The following is a 16032-nucleotide window of genomic DNA, read 5'->3' as shown; positions in this document are numbered from 1 at the left end:
TGTAATCAATTCTTGATTAATAAATTGTTATATTTCTATATTTTATAGTGCTATATTCTATATTTTGAAATTTAAAAATTGACAGAGAAAAGCTATCGTACAAAAATGTAGAAAAGTGTCCTGTGTTTGCATATCATAAAAAAATAATCATTTAATTATATCTTCCAAGGTCAATTATAATTTGGTATATTTTAAAGTTCTAAAAATATAAGAAAATGGTTATTACATCCCACAGGAAATTGACATTCTCCGGCGAAGTGAATAAATCATTGTCGCGTGGCTCGTAAATTGTTGATTCTACGATAGTGAGGCGATTTGATGCATGGTTTGCCCATGTTTGGTAAATTGGACGTACGTATTGTGCCACCGTGGATGCAATTGAGTCGTGGAATGCGCATACATTAGACAGTGCTGGGTCTAGGTTGAGCTGACATGATCTGATCCGGATGGTTTTGTTAATTAGACTTATTAAGGCGTCTGTCAGTATGAAATCCTCCTTGGCCTGGGTTGCTCCTAATTTTACATTCTGGACCTCCAAGGTTTTCAGACGATTTTAATGAAACCAGTAGAAAATTCAATTACAATGAACACATGATCACGCAATGACACTATGAGCACTGTGCCGAATGAGCGCTATGTGTAACGCGAGCATCGGGTCCGATGAGATCGGAACGCAGTAATTTAGAAAGTAACGTGTATTTGAATCTCGCTAAAGTTGCGTTTTAGCTTTGTCATTGCGCTCGATCCTGCGATATTGTAATCGAGTTTCGCAATCGGACTGTTTTGTTCCTCTCGGAGACGTCGCTGACGTCACTGGTCCCCTTTCTGTTGTCAAAAATTGCTCCTAAACGAACACAAAACAAACAAAACGTACATATATTTTTAATTTTTAATAATTTATTCGTCAAACTTCGACCAGTACGTTCGTCACATTTTTCCGATTAAAATGAGTCCAAACATGACATTGTTCGGAGCACGTTTGTTTATTTAATGCACGATTTCGTAGAACCTCTATTATCCGAACCGATAACATCCTTGATCAATTTAACCGTGTACAATTTACATACAACATGATTCAGTATACACATTAAATCTGTGATTGTAGCTAGAAAACTGTTTTATCATCCGAAGACTTGTATTCCAAAAAATCAGTTCGGATAAAAGAGGTTCCACTATATCGTGTATTAAACGAATAAATAAAATCCAAATTGTATCGTTCTTGGTATCGTTTTACTCGGAAAAGTGTGACGGATAAATTGATGAAAGTTGTATTAAAAAATAATGAAAAATAACAACAAGCACAACTGGTTAAACAAAAATGTTTTGAACATGGATCAGTGTGCGTACACGATTCAAGCGACATTCCCGAAGTTTTTTTGTTTAAAGCGGCAACAAATCGACTTCGTGGAAGACAAGATGTGTAATTTGCCGTGTAATTTGCTCGATCTAATTAGCGGATTCATGGTAAGGATTCCTTAGGACTTGTCCTAGGACTTGCCTCCAGCCGGGAGAGGCGTAACAAGATTAATAACCGTTGATCTCGTTTACGACAATGGGCCGGCTGTAATCACGGCATCGGTCTAATCTCCCCGATCAATGAGCCAAACGGAACCTAATCAAGACAGGTTTATTGTTTATTTACTGTGCGAATTCTCACTTTCGATTCCTTTCGTAACCTTTCCCCGTTGTTCGCCATTACGTCAACGGAAAGGGAACCATTGCGTCGCAATAAATTCGTGGACGAGCCAGTTCATTATTAGGCTAATTATTTCGCTAAACAATCGTTCAACGAACGTCGCTTTTATTTGGATAAAAATGATCGAGGCGAGCAATATTGCCAACAAAATGGTTAAACAACGAATTTCTTGGTGGTTTGTTTCATTTTTATTTCATTTATGGCAAAAATGGTTCAACGCATTCAGCTTGTAAAATTGATTAAAGGAGGAAACAAATTTCTGTTCAACACTGCAAACAATTTTTATTTAAAAATATCTATTTACTAATTAATTCACTGTACAAAACTGGTCAATGTATTTATTTTTGTATGGGTAGAAAAAGGGTGCAAATCATTTTATCCAAAATGGTGTTTTACATGTTTGGTCTGGACTTTATCCATTTCTCTCCGATTCGCATGATCGCTGGCTATAAAATCAGGCTACGGGGGTTTCTAAACGTCTTCGCACGTTACAAAACACGTCAGCTACATTAATTATTCTAACGACCAGCGGAGACGTCGGAATAAACGCGAAAAGAGGGATGAGTGGAACGAGTGGTAGCCATTTATCGGACAAAACGGCAAAGGGTGTTGCACAATGGATCCTTACTCTACTTTCTTGATGGCCAAACAGATGATCTTTCTCTCTCGCTCGATGATCCCGAGCGAGCATGATCGACAAGGTCGTTACGGCGTCAAAGGAGGATGCTCTAAATTCATTTCGATATTGTGCAATCATCGGTCAGACAATTTCAGCGTGATCTTTCTTTCGCATACCGTACCATCGGGCTCGTTATGAAACGACGCTCGGTGAATAATGAATTAAGAAAGGCATCGCCTAGGCGATCGCCTAACAAAATGCCCATTATTTCGCCACCTTTGACACGGGAGACGCGTCCCGCTCGATTATCGGGGATCGAAAGTGATCCAAGGATTTTTGAGATCGTTCGATAGGTACGTGTACGAAACCATTGCGAAACCAGGTGCGAATCCTGCGTGCAGGCGGCGCGAAGAAAGAACCGGTGAAGGGGATGAATTCGCCTAAGTCGAGACGGAACGGAAAGATCAGCCTGATAATTGACTCATCCGAGTGGAAACTGGAGGACTTCTTCGTCGAGGAAATGGAGAAACGGTATTTCATTGTGTGTGGTGCGTAGACTGGAAATTCTGTCCCCGTAAAATGGCTACATAATGTAACAGTCGGTACAATGCACAGAAAACAAAATTTTTCATTCTTTTATAATTCCATGGCAACCTTAATTTAATTTTTTTTTATGAAATAGAGCTTTTAAAAAACAGTTTCAAGCATTACAAAATTTTACATAAATACGAAAACGCTGACTATAATCCTTCATAATTGCCTTTGCTTCTACGGTTAACTCGATGACTCCTAATAGAGCGTCCAGGGTTCGAAACCCGCTGACGACAAATCATTTTTTCCCTCCTCATCTAACATTTTTTACACTTCTGTAACTGGTAATTTAATGTATGTTTATTTTTTAAAAATTATAGGATGAGTTATCGCGACCATTATTTAGAAAAAAAAAAAAAAACAGAAGAAGAAAGGTGGAAATGGTTATCATCTTCTCGGTTTCCACTGGAAACTTTCCAGGAACGATTCGAGACGACTCGATTGCTCTTCCTTATTAGGGTGACGAAAACCATTATGATGGATGATACTTGGTTGTCCCCAGGAATGCATATTGCCTCTCCTTCCGTGATACGAATTTTTCCGAGACAATATCTCCGGTTCATCATCGCGGTAATGACGCGTACGAAACCTTTCGCAATATCAGGAACCTCGACCGCGAGATTATGTTCCTCTCTTCCTCGGTCGGCGTCAACAATCATCACGGTAAAATGACTAATGGACGTCGAACAATGCGAACAGAAAATAGTGTCAATATTAAGTCAACTGTAGTATCCAATCAATTGTATCATAGAAACATGTCGATGCCATAAAAAATATGTGATGTCAATGCATCGAGAGTTACATAAGTGCTGGCCAATCTATAAAATTATAGTAATTGGAACTGAATGAATTAACATCCCATTGACCGTCCATAAAGATTGTTCACGCTCGCAGCCTATTATTACAGCGACGTCTCATTACAGCACATGTAAATTGCGAAGCTGAGAAGAGAAGACAGCGGGTAGGATAGCGAAGAAGAAAAAGGAAAGGAAAGAAGAAGAGAAAAAAAATAAGTGTATATTTTATTTTATGTTACTTTATTTTATATTATTTCGAAAAACCTTATGCAAAGTTATTGATGGTTAACACGAGGTTTACGGAAAAATGACTATTTTACATTACTCTATAAAAATAACTAAAATGCGTCTATCCAAATTTTCAGCCATTTTTTTAAGTATACACCCAAAGAAATAAATTCGTTAAATAATTCTTTTGATTGAGTACAGCTTTACAATCTCAATAAGCGTAAATTAAAACTGTTAGAACGCGTAAGTTTGTCACGTCCCGTAAACCTAATGTTAAGTAAGATAACGAATAAACAAAATGTGAAAACTACTGCTGCACTATTCTTTCATCTCTTCTGCTGGCGTTCCCGTTTAAATTTACTAACTGGACGAGTTTCCTTCACTATTCCCGGAACAATTTCCACTATTTTCGATGTATCTCTTTCCTTAATATCTTTCACAATCTAAAAATACAAAAAAATCGTAATTAAAAAATGATTACAAAGAAGAAGTCTGAGATTCTCGCTATTGTAGTCACAATAGCTGTCCAGGCTGCTCCAGTTTCACAACACGCGAACGAAAGGAGTGGAGTGGACAGCTATTGTGACTACTAGTGAAAAATACCATAGATGAAGAAATCGGTGTTGAAATCTTACCGATTCATACGCTGAAGCCTTATCGACGTGTTCGTACGGATCGTCTTCTTCTTCTGTACTGTAATCCGGCGGGGGATCCCGAATAGGTGGTATGTCATTCGGTGATCTTTTCAAAATTGATTTAGGCTTCGTGAATATCCTGTAAATATCTGCTGGCGTTACAATAGAGTCTCCTTCCGACCTTGTGGCTGCAGTGTGCTCGGAATGACTGAACTCTATCCGAAAAATATCCTCTGCCGAAACCTCTTCGCTTGACTCTGTCGTCTCCATTGATTTCTCATCTTTCTGTTTATTTACATCGTCTAACTTTCCAAATGAAACACACTTCTTGACCTCCGCAACTTTAACTTCTTCAATTTGCTTCTTCTTCCCTTCATTTTTCAATTGTTTCTCCTTCTCTTCGTCCTGCAATCGCTTTTCCTTTTCTTCTTCTTTCAGATGTTTCTCGTTTTGTTCTTCATCCTTCAACTGCTTCGCGTTTTCTTCCTCCTTCTCTTGTTCCTTCTCGTTCTGTTGCTTCACTTCTTCAGAATTCTCTTCTTCGCCTTCCGATGAACTTTCTGATTCGTATGAATATTCTTCAAGATCTTCTCCAAAATGTTCAGAGAGCCCAGACTGTCTGTGAAACATATTATATTTTCATTTTCTGAGAACAATCAGATAATAGTAAATTATGAATAAAGAAATACACCTGTTAAAGTCGTCTGCTAGCTCTTCCTCTAACTCGAGCTGGTCAAGTCTCCAGATCAGATCCTCTTCTGTTTCAACTTTTGGCTTTTTCTCTTGCCTGAGTTTTGCTAATTTCTGACGATACTCTCTCTCCCTCTCCCTATGTTTCACTGCGCAAAAAATGTTTCTTAAGATTCACAGAATCTTATTTACAATTCGAGTAAAATATAGAAAGTTACCTTTCCATTCCTGAATTTCCTCCTCATTCCAATGTTCCACAATTTCGCTACCAGCACAATCTCCAAACAAATTATTTTCCATTGCCATCATCCTGGTCTCGTACAAATCAATTTCACCACTTAGATTCTTTAACATTTCCTCCGCGTCTAACATAGAATATTAATGAATATGATTACATGTGGTTTAAATACAATCTAGGAAACATACGTTTTATTCTTCTTTCGCAAAGTGCAGCTGCACCATCTGCACTGTACTTGGCGAAATATCCATCACCAAGACTAGCGAGCACCTCATTAGTGTGAATCAATTTTCCTTTCAAGAATGCCTTTTTCCCTATTGGTACCATACAGTTTACATGTACATCTTTACGGAATGTGAACAGAGCCTCTGAAACTTTTTGATGATCTCGCTTGTAGTTTGTCCATATTTTACGCTGTTCCTCATTACGTTCTATCCCCTTAAAAGAATTGATTTTGGCTTAATATTAAAAAGCATATGTAAGGTTTCTTTATCTTCTTTTTAGCTATCTACCTTTGAGAGAACCAAATCCAGAATGTCCTGTTTATCAAACATTGTTAAAGTAATATCTCAGATAATACTTCGTATTCTTACTAAGTACTGTAAAGAGATTTGTAAACAGGATCATTTAGAAATAATAGCATTTATTTCTTTATTGTACATCAATAAATCATAACAAAGATTCCTTAGTCGTTAATTTACAAAACTAACGTTGCGAAACAACCATATAAATGATCTAGTTAGTTTCATAATACTAACTATAATTACAATACGTAATATTTAAGTATGATAACATTTAGATAATTATTTACAATATTCTTCCAAAATATAACCCCAAAATTGATGTTCAAAAATTGAAACTTGTATTTTAGGTTATGAACGCAAAACTAGAGGCAAGAAATACAAAAGTCATAGCATGGAAACTACGATGTAAAATTTCGAATCGTCTTTACAATCTTATTTCTTATCGTATGAAAATAACATAAAAAAATATATAAAACGTTTTTCTTAACGAAATGGTTTTTATTAATTATGTTATAGTGTATAAAAACAGCAAAGTTCATATTAATATCTGTTTTTAATTTGTGTGACTTTGAAATCTCACGTACAGACAGCGTTGCTATTTCTTTGGAAAGCGCGGCAATATTCAAAATGTAAATTTTATTTATATTAATAATTAGTTTAAATATCATTAAATATTAATTTAGTTTACAGAAATTATTTGAATCTCGAATCTCATACAGAATATAATAGAATCTAATATAAAATCTACTTGCTGCGCATGTACACATGTCATTGCAAAAATATTCTATGCTTAACGAATTGTTCATCTTGCCCGCCAGATGGTGCATATCCTCATAGCATTTGTTTTATTACGAAGACGCAGATCTAACCGTCTCTTTTATCCGTGATTTTCTTCCTTGTTTCTTTTTCCGTCGAAGAGGAATTACCGCAAGATGGTTAGTGAATCAGTGGAAATCCCTTTTTACTTAAAACATCCTCATCGATCGCCCTAAATCGATCCTATCATCATTTTCGTCAGCGCAAAAAGAATTGAAATACATATAAATTTTTTTCCATCAAATGGCGTACAACCCTTAAACATAACCTTATACATAACCCTTCCCTGCTGTATCGAAATTGCAAAAGAATTTATTATTCTTAATATTACTTATTCTCCGATTTACTTCCAACGATATTAATTAAAACTTAATATCGCCCGAAGGTCGTGCTAAGATCATTTTATTTTAATCGACGTTTAACATTACAATGAAGTTGCAAAATTATGTTTTCATTGACAGTAACATGGACCAAAACATGTGTTACTACTTGTTGAGATTTTTAGTGTTGCAAAGTGATATGCACAGAATAGTGATGTGATTGTTTATTTCAGGGTAAGGTTAAGTGCACCGAGATGAGGTCGAAGGATAAGAAGGAGCTTCTGAAGAAGCTCGAGGAGCTCAAGACGGAGCTAACTAATCTCCGTGTGGCCAAAGTCACTGGAGGAGCTGCCTCTAAGCTTTCAAAGATGTATGTATAATTTCTGTATTTTTAATTCACTTCCATATTCCTTTTAGAACGCTAAAATGATACATTGTTTACATTTAAGAAACATTCAGTTGTGCCAGAAAACGTATGAGTAGCGACACATTGTGTAAAAGACAACAGAGAGTTGGTTTGCGCACTGCTCTTGATCAACTTTAATCATTAAAAATGTTAAAATGTTTGACACATCTAGTCGAGCACCATGTATATCTATTTTAGTATACCTACATCACCTTACATCGTCTTTCTCTATTCCAGCCGCGTTATGAGGAAGGAGATCGCCAGAGTGTACATTATCATGCACCAAAAGCAGAAGGAGAACTTGCGTCTTTTGTACAAAAACAAAAAGTACAAGCCCCTGGACCTGAGGCCAAAGAAAACCAGGGCGATCAGGAGAGCACTGACACCTTACCAAGCCAACAAAAAGACACCGAAAGAAATCCGCAAGATGTCTGCCTTCCCTCCGAGAAAGTATGCTTTGAAGGTGTAAGCTGAGAGGTACTGATAAGGAATAAAATAAAACGTTTTTTCTAAAAACACAACACCGCATTACTCTGTACGAAAAAAGGAAAGAACGCGCGAACTCCGAAAACGTATTGAAAAAATGCTTTTTATTTTCTATAGAAAAGGGTACAAAAGTTACAGTTAGATGGACAGCTTCTACCAGCTAAAAACACATATCTAACGCAATTCTTGATTGTTCATCGTCCAACGCTGTAACGTCTTTCTTTGTAATACGCATTCGAATCGAGTGTCTAGAAAAATGAGTAGACAGTTACAATTTATTGAGAACATGATACAATGACGTTACGAATGGAGAAGCTTTCGCTCGAACAGCTTTTCGTCGATCGAACGCTCCCACGACGTTGAACGTTCAAGAATTAACAGAAGCTGCTACACGCGAGTTTTAGAGGCGGATGCCGGGATTTCTGGAAACCACGAAGTTCAGAAGCTCGTCGCTGTCCTCGCACACGAACGGTTTTCGATGGTGGCAGGCCACGTCGTGCCATTTCACTCCGTCGTTGTAGAAGTTGTTCAGAATCGACAGGCAGGACTCGTCGTTGCCCTGCAATGCAAATATTTAGTTACACGTCAGCGAAAATCGAAAAATATTTCGTAATTAGTAGATGGCGGCTTTTATGTATTTAAGTCCGCAGTAAGTAGAATTAAGTATACCTGAGCAGCTTCACGGTTGTCAGGTTGCGGTTGCCCGTATCCACCGGTGTGACTCCAATCGCCAGAGTTGCGTTGCGTGGTGGGTCCGATTTTGGCTCCCGAACCGGACCAAAACCAACCGTTGACGTTCTGCGGCAGGAGGTCCTGTCTGTCGCAACCGTTGAAGTTGCATTTGCGTCCTGACGTCCAGATAAACCTCACGTTTCCTGTGGAGAGGTTGCATTTTTAAGAACAGCGGATCATTTTTACAAGTATATAATTGGGGATGTTCAGCACCGTTCACTGCTTTGTCTATTAATTTTTTAAAACATATTTTTGAAGGTACTTGCAGAATTAATTCATAATGACTTTTTGACACGTTGACGGTCGCGTGAAACGAAACGAATAAATTAGTGCTCGGTGCAACCAGTGTTGGGCAAAGGTGTTTTACCTCGCACAAGTCGTTGTTTGATGAACTCGTTCTCCTGCGGCGTTTCGAGGGAGACTGCGTCCATGCAGTGTCTTCTGCAGATGTTACGAGCATCGAGCCAGTCGACCTCTAGGCTTCTGGTGGGCTGGTGTTCCCAACTGAAGAAGTACGAGTGTGCAACGCCTCTGGCGTCTCTGTACGTGGCGTGTCGTACCCCTGCGACAGAAGATCACGTCAATTCACGTTCCGACCGTTTCAAGAAGAACAAAGAAATAAACGGAAGAGGTCCTCTTACGGTTGGCGCAACTGCGTGGATCGGGAAGTGCGAGCCGACGCTGAGCGTTCACTGCGACGCCTGCGAGGAGCACTAACAGCCATAACGTCCTCATGTTTGTGGTTCTTGAAAGAAAGGAAAAATCATTGAATTTTTGGTCGAATTCGTCGTTTATTCGAAAGATCGAAAGATTTAATGCGCTTTGCCTTTTCAGTCCCGACACGGAGAAGGGAAGAACGCGACGAGGAAGAGGTTTCAGTTTCAATCTCGATAAGAGGAAGCGTTCGGGAGATCATTTTCCGCGGTGCGAATCTCTCTAGCAGGTAAAAGTTCTCTGGGAACGAATCTTTGTCGAGGGTGAAAGGAGACTTTTCAGGAGTGAATTATGATCGACGAAGGAAAGGAGAAGAGAGACGCTGGATCCCTCTCTCACGGCGGCGACGACAGTGAAAAATGCGACGGGGGATTTTGCAACGGGTCGTTGTTTTTTATAACGCCGCGGCTAACTTTCCTCGGTTGCTCGACGGTCTTGCAACTTTCTAAATCGTCTCCGCGACACTAGGCTGACAGCGCGCTATTAATTGAACGTCTGCGCGCTCGCTCGCCGATTACAATCTAAATAATTATCTCTCAATGGAAACCAACAGGCGTCCCCAACAATTCACTTTGAGTAGAAAATCATACGGTTACGAATTCACCGTTGGATCGCTACCGGCAATCTCCGGTGTCAAAAATGACTAATGGACTGCGGATCTTCATGCGAAATAAAAATCGTATGCACGAATTGCATGACATAGCAACCAAATAGGAATTTATCGTTCGAATTTACACGCAACCCATCTTCTCCATGAATGCATAAATTCCGTGCTATGGTTGGCATTGAATAGTCTAGATTCAATTTCATCGATTCAATTATTTTGAATTTGATGGGCATTTCTGGAGTTGGTATCGAGGCACTTAATGTGTCGCTGAAGAGGAACATGACGTAAACTCCGTGCCGATAAAAAGGAAGGCTTAGTGTGCTTTCTAGTCATTTAAATAAGCCGCATTGCTCTTTCTGCGCTCGTGTCCCGTCGCCGGCATTGAATAACAATGACCCGCATTTCGAATTCCGAGCAGTCGGGAGCTTAATGAAACCCTGCTCTTAATGAGACGGCTTTCGCGAAAAATTATAGTGGGGCCGTTCACCTGGATCGGGTGCTCCACTCTATCTAGGAAGGGTCAGAGTTATAAAACAGATAATTGCAAGTTGCGCAAGCTCCAAAACACGACGGACCCTTTTTCATTATTACCGTTCAGGAAATCGTGGGCGAACCGTGTAATTTGTTTGCAATGGATTTGGGGGAAGGTATAATAATCCATTAATCCTATTGTAGCAGCAGAGTAGCGCCAATTACTCGCTGACGTAATGCAATTTGCTCTGCGAACCGCAAATTTAATAGACACGATAAAATACCTTTCCTTCCTCCTTGCGCATTAAAAACCACTATATACTCGGATTTTATGGATCGCGTTCGGCATTGTGTTCCCCGCTCGATTGTCGAGTGGAAATTCATGGCTCGGACGTGACAGGATTATGTCCCCCTTCCCCCGGTTATGTTGTAACGCGTGATTCGTGCGGAAGGTGTTAGAGATGGATCTCTGGAAACGGACGGTCCTAGACCGGATGAGAATTTCGTCATAATATTCTATTAACAACAATCCCGATTGCGCAATGATTATTGTCCCGGTTTTGCCACCAACGCGATTTCCGGTTAGTCAACACGGATATTTTGAACACGTTCACGCCGAGGTACCTGGGATAATTCGTGCATTATGTTTCGAAACCACCACGAAAGAATAATATCCCAAAAGGAAATGCGTGACATAACAATTATTTTTAAAATAACGAAACGTCCCGATGCGTTGGGCTCTTTCATTTGTTATTACTGGCGACCTTGTAATTAATAGTCTGAAAATAATATATTTGTATTAACTTCAATTCCAGAATTTTCTTCGATTTTTGAAGGCCAGAACAGTATACAGTCGATAAGAATAAGGTTGCATGTTTGCTTAGGTTGTGTAAATGCAGATAGAGACAGGCACTGCAGTATTTGGGTCCATATTGACCCAGATGATGTTAGAATTAATCCAGTAGCCGTTCGGTTGGATCTGATAAGAGGTGTATGGTTTTACGGTGGTTTTACGATTGGTAACGCGATAATTGGCTCAAGTTCTCTTCGTTGCGACTAATTCGCATTCCGCAGAGGTTTTGGTTCCTGTGTTATTATCTGTGGAGGGTACGAGCAGCGTTGGAGCGTGTGTCCTACTTGGAAACACATCGAATGTGGGATTTAGATAAGTTTCCCGGGCATTCTCGATATTGTTTCCAGGGTTAAGTGGGGTTCAAAGGAGAGGGAAACAGGGAGAGATCGGTGGGTTTATTTCGTATCCGCATGTGTGCCCGTGAAACCGTTATCTGGCCGGCTTTATATCGGCCGGTTACGAAGTTGGCTGTGTCTGCGTCTTTCTTAACGGCTCCTGAGACTGCCGGCGACAAGCACGCGTCGCTGCATGCCGGTGTATTTGGGACGAGTAGCATCATACAAAAACCGATGCGTCCGTCGAAAAAGAAAAGAAGAACAAAAAGAGAGGCATACAGGTGCCGGTTCGATTTCGACTTTCGCCCCGACCGGGATCGATCGTTCGTAAAAATTAGTCGACCGTTCTATTTTTCCCGGCGCTCGAAATCGTTACCGACACGCACCGACTACGAACCTTTAAAATCATTTTTCATTCTAAATATGATCCTCAGCAGGAAGTCTAAAATCATCCTCAGCATACCAAAATGTAATTTGCACCTGGAAATCTGTGTTACATTCGTGTTAATTCAGGGTTTCAGGCTTTTTTGCTTAGAGATTCCTACCTTATCGATCGGGCATGTTTTTGCTCGTTTCGTTAATTGAAATTCTTTCCGTGCTCTTTTTGTGAACGTTGAACGTTGTGGAATGTTGAGAAGTTGAGAAATATCAACACAGTTCTTCAGGGAAGGTTTGTTTGATCTAGTAAAGTGATAATTGAAATGGCACACTGTCGAAATGAAAAATTGTATAGAGAAAGTGTCGAAGTTCTTGGGTAATGTTTAACTTGTTCATAACGCGGTGCGAGTAATTTTGCACTTACACTGGGATTTTAGTGCGACATGATTTTCAATATTTTTCAGTTAGTACACATAATATATAGTATTTATCTGAACAGTGTACAAAATTGTAAATTAATTCGTTTGCTTTTTATTTTCAAATATACTTGGGTCTCGAAAGTGTGGCCGATGTCACCATAATTACTATTCTGCGAGCGTCCAATGTATGGAACCAGATCAGTGTGCGAGAAAAAGTGGTGGCTTCGGTCCCGAAAGTAACTGTCAATCAGCATTAGAATTCCTAACTGAAAATTCGGCCGGTTTGACCCACTTTTTGGGCTAGGTGCACGGCCGGGCACTGTGTCACCTGTCAAATTTACAACTTTTACTTTTGCAAATGTTTTAGAGCAGCAAAAAAATTTCTACCGAGGAAGAACATTTAAAAAAAAAAATATTTCAGTATCTTTGACCATTAATTAAAAACTGGACTACAGATTTTAAAATAAAAATGGTCTGCGTCCGATTCATGAGTCAGGAATTAAAAAAATAAATATACAATTTTCATTTTTTTAATCGCCAAACTAGAAACCCCAAAAATTCCATAAAACCAAAGTAAGTTATTTAATGAAATAAAAATGGAAAAAATTAAATGATACTGAGTACTACTCCAATTTTCTTGCATGTTACAGATCCTAATCTTTGGTACAATGAATATATCAACGTAAAATTCATTTTATAACCTGGACAAATAATTCCGTTACCCACATATGGGTGACGTGTTAAAATTGTAAGAAATTACATTTTATCATAATTGCGTAAAATCCGCGCTTGAACGTTTGACCATGTTTGCCTATGGCAATTGGCAAATTTGTCGGGAGATGCGCGGCCGATGATGCGCCCGATTTCCCCCCGCGGCAGGTGAATTTTATGCGGGACGAGTCCGGGAGGAGAACAAGTTTCATTCGTTTTTTGCCTTTTACAGAGATATCGTAAGATCTGGCCGTAATGAATTCCCGCTCGAAGTAATGCCTCACACTCACGTGCTTTGCAAGTTGCATCGTTGCGTAAAACTTGTACCGATCTTACGCAAGGAAAGTACCTCGCCGAAGATAAACCTCTATGCTCGCCGATCGAAGAGAAAGTGTGCGATCTTCAAAACAAGCATGTTTACTTAAAACCCCGAGGATCTCTCAAGCAAACCAGTCCCGTCAGACAATCTCCCCCCCCCCCCCCCGACAAGCAAATAACTTGAAATAATAATAATAATCGTTACATCTGAATCTCAATTTTTCAGAAAATCTACTCGTTTCGCAATTAGCGGTGTTATCGTCTGTTGAACCTGTTGAATATGGAAAGCGTGCGAACGGCAAGACGATTCTCATAGTGTGAATTTGGTAGAGTGATGGGTCTGGAACGATCTCAACGAAAAAGAAAAACAAAACAAAACAGCTACGCCCGAGGATCATGAAAGCCATTAATTACAGGTAATTCACCGGGCCTCGTTAATTAAGAAGACCCATTACGGGCCTCTTTGTTCGCTTGAACAAAGGGGACTTTAGTTTGTTTAAACTCGGCGAGAGTTATAATTTACCGTCGCAAATCTAAATGACGATGCCTTACGGCTCGATAAAAAGGATTATCCTACTGTCTCTTTTAGTCATTGTTTGTTGGAAAGTTCGATCGATAAAGCAACGTTAGGAGAACCTGTTCTTACTTTCGCGGGTTCTTTTGGGGAACAGGTTGTGATCATCTGGTCCTTGCCCCCTGTGGAATGCAACCGGACAACCAGCACATTTCCTCAAACAATTTGTTACATTCTTTCCAAAGTGTTGCATTGACTTAGGCTCACCGAGAATCTAGGCTCCATTTCTAAGCTCCTCAAGATTTAGGCTTCGTTTCTAAGCTCCCCAAGACTCTACGTTTCATTTCTGGGCTCCTCAACATTCTAGGCTCCAATTCTACATAAGCTCCTCAAGATTTTAAGCTTCGTTTCTAAGCTCCCCAAGACTGTAGGCTTCATTTTTAGACTCCCCAACATTCTAGGCATTATTTCCAGGCTCCCCAAGACTCTACATTTCATTTCTGGTCTCCTCAACATTCTAGACTCCATTTCCAGGCTTCCCAAGATTCTAGGCTTCCCAAGATTCTAGGCTTCATTTCTCGGCTCCCTAAGATTCCAGGCTCTCCAATATTTTAAGCTCCAGTTGTAAGCTCCCCAACATTCTAGTCTCCATTTCTAGGCTACCCAACATTCTAGGCAACTCAAAATCCTACCTAATCAATTCCACGTCACTCGGCAGGCCCGGTGCCGCCCCTAAGCTGACCAATTAGCCGTGAACCACGTTTCGGTGAAAAGGATTCGAACCCGGCGCAGGGAAATGGCGCGCAACCGCGTCGGGACGCGCGAAAACGGTCAATAGGCGAACGATCGGCAAAGAGAAAGCTCCCGGGCGATTTCCGCGCGGGTCATGCGATGCGACCGTTCGATCGTGAGGTCGCCGCTTTCGATTTCTCCGGGTGCACTTACCCACTGAAACTTCCTTGCCTGGTCTAGCTCCGGCTTAGGTCCTCGCGAAACGCACCGGATAGGTTATATCAAAGACTGTAGGCGGTTGTACGGAATCGGTCGACGGGGAATTCCCTGGTTGCGAAGCCTGAGGTCCGTGCGGTTGTCTGTTCTGTTATTTTATTTTATTTTTTTTTATTTTTCGGCCTGGGCCAAAGCTGACGGTAAGCTCGTCGACGACTCGTCGATCGCGACGAGAAAGAAGAATGAACTGCGGCGTACGAGCCTGCAACCGGTATATAGCCGGCCCACATTCCCTTCTGGCTCGAGTAACCCAGATTCTTCCCACCCGACCGTCTGGGGAACATCTTCGGGGGCCTGAAAGGGGCCCTGGATAATTCCCAGCTTGCCCCAGCACCTCTCACTGATCGTGTCCCCCTCACCCGTTACCTTCGAGCTTCCTCGAAGCCTTCCTCCGGCGGCTTTCGGTGGCAGAATTCGTTTCTCTCTCTCTCTCTCTCTCTCTCTTTCTCTTTCTCTTCTCCTCCTTTTTCTTTCCGAGAGCTCGACGGATCGACTCTCGGAAAGGAATTGTCCTTCCGCCAGCCGGATCGTTCACTTCCTTGGGATCCTAATCACCCGGCTTGATTGGAAAATACTCCGTGACCGTCTCCAAGATTTTGATTATCTTTTATTTAGGTAATGTCGTTATGCCATCTCGTTAGATTGTTGCTGGAAATGGGCATGTGCTAATGAGAGGAAGTCTCTTGGTGAACGTTTACAATATTATGTCGAACGTATAAAACGTTGCGAGATTAACTCTTCTGAAAGAGGCTCTTAAATTTGCTGTTACATGACATAAGCTTCTGAGGTGATCGTTGGCAACTTTCTTTTATGCGGTGGAACGCAGTTACAGATTGATATTTCTAATTACCCCGTCATCTTGGGTCGTCAGTTTTCTGTTATAATTGGCGGATCTTTATTATGTGAAATAAAAATGTTGAGCCGTC

At 40.5% G+C, this 16032-nt stretch overlaps 3 protein-coding genes across 5 annotated transcripts; 1 reads left to right on the top strand and 2 right to left on the bottom strand.

The window, feature by feature from the left end:
* Positions 1 to 3928: 3928 nt before the first annotated feature.
* On the bottom strand, positions 3929 to 6381 carry Uri (unconventional prefoldin RPB5 interactor). Of its 2 annotated transcripts, none has more exons than XM_076797023.1 (6): positions 6007 to 6381; positions 5683 to 5952; positions 5475 to 5621; positions 5258 to 5405; positions 4567 to 5185; positions 3929 to 4374 (listed from the first exon to the last, which is right to left on the bottom strand). In XM_076797023.1, exons 2-6 carry the CDS (start codon positions 5819 to 5821, stop codon positions 4258 to 4260), a joined length of 1170 nt encoding a protein of 389 aa, XP_076653138.1. In that variant the 5' UTR covers positions 5822 to 5952; positions 6007 to 6381; the 3' UTR covers positions 3929 to 4257. The 2 variants fall into 2 exon arrangements, with proteins under 2 accessions (XP_076653138.1, XP_076653137.1); XM_076797022.1 differs by having other exon boundaries at positions 5683 to 5932.
* Positions 6382 to 6856: 475 nt separating this feature from the next.
* Positions 6857 to 8075, top strand: Rpl35 (ribosomal protein L35). Its single transcript, XM_076795938.1, has 3 exons — positions 6857 to 6953; positions 7388 to 7524; positions 7798 to 8075. Exons 1-3 carry the CDS (start codon positions 6951 to 6953, stop codon positions 8027 to 8029), a joined length of 372 nt encoding a protein of 123 aa, XP_076652053.1. The 5' UTR covers positions 6857 to 6950; the 3' UTR covers positions 8030 to 8075.
* Positions 8076 to 8201: 126 nt separating this feature from the next.
* Ctl5 (C-type lectin 5) lies at positions 8202 to 15175 on the bottom strand. 2 transcript variants are annotated; one of them, XM_076795936.1, is made up of 5 exons: positions 15044 to 15175; positions 9420 to 9523; positions 9146 to 9340; positions 8716 to 8921; positions 8202 to 8605 (listed from the first exon to the last, which is right to left on the bottom strand). In XM_076795936.1, the coding sequence occupies exons 2-5, from the start codon at positions 9511 to 9513 to the stop codon at positions 8447 to 8449; spliced, it is 654 nt and encodes a 217-aa protein (XP_076652051.1). In that variant the 5' UTR covers positions 9514 to 9523; positions 15044 to 15175; the 3' UTR covers positions 8202 to 8446. The 2 variants fall into 2 exon arrangements, with proteins under 2 accessions (XP_076652051.1, XP_076652052.1); XM_076795937.1 differs by lacking the exon at positions 15044 to 15175 and having other exon boundaries at positions 9420 to 10250.
* Between the last annotated feature and the right edge of the window lie 857 nt (positions 15176 to 16032).

The sequence above is a fragment of the Halictus rubicundus genome, chromosome 11 (assembly GCF_050948215.1).
Source record: "Halictus rubicundus isolate RS-2024b chromosome 11, iyHalRubi1_principal, whole genome shotgun sequence".
In the NCBI taxonomy this organism is placed as follows: domain Eukaryota; kingdom Metazoa; phylum Arthropoda; class Insecta; order Hymenoptera; family Halictidae; genus Halictus; species Halictus rubicundus.
This window is presented reverse-complemented; position numbering and strand designations above follow the sequence as displayed.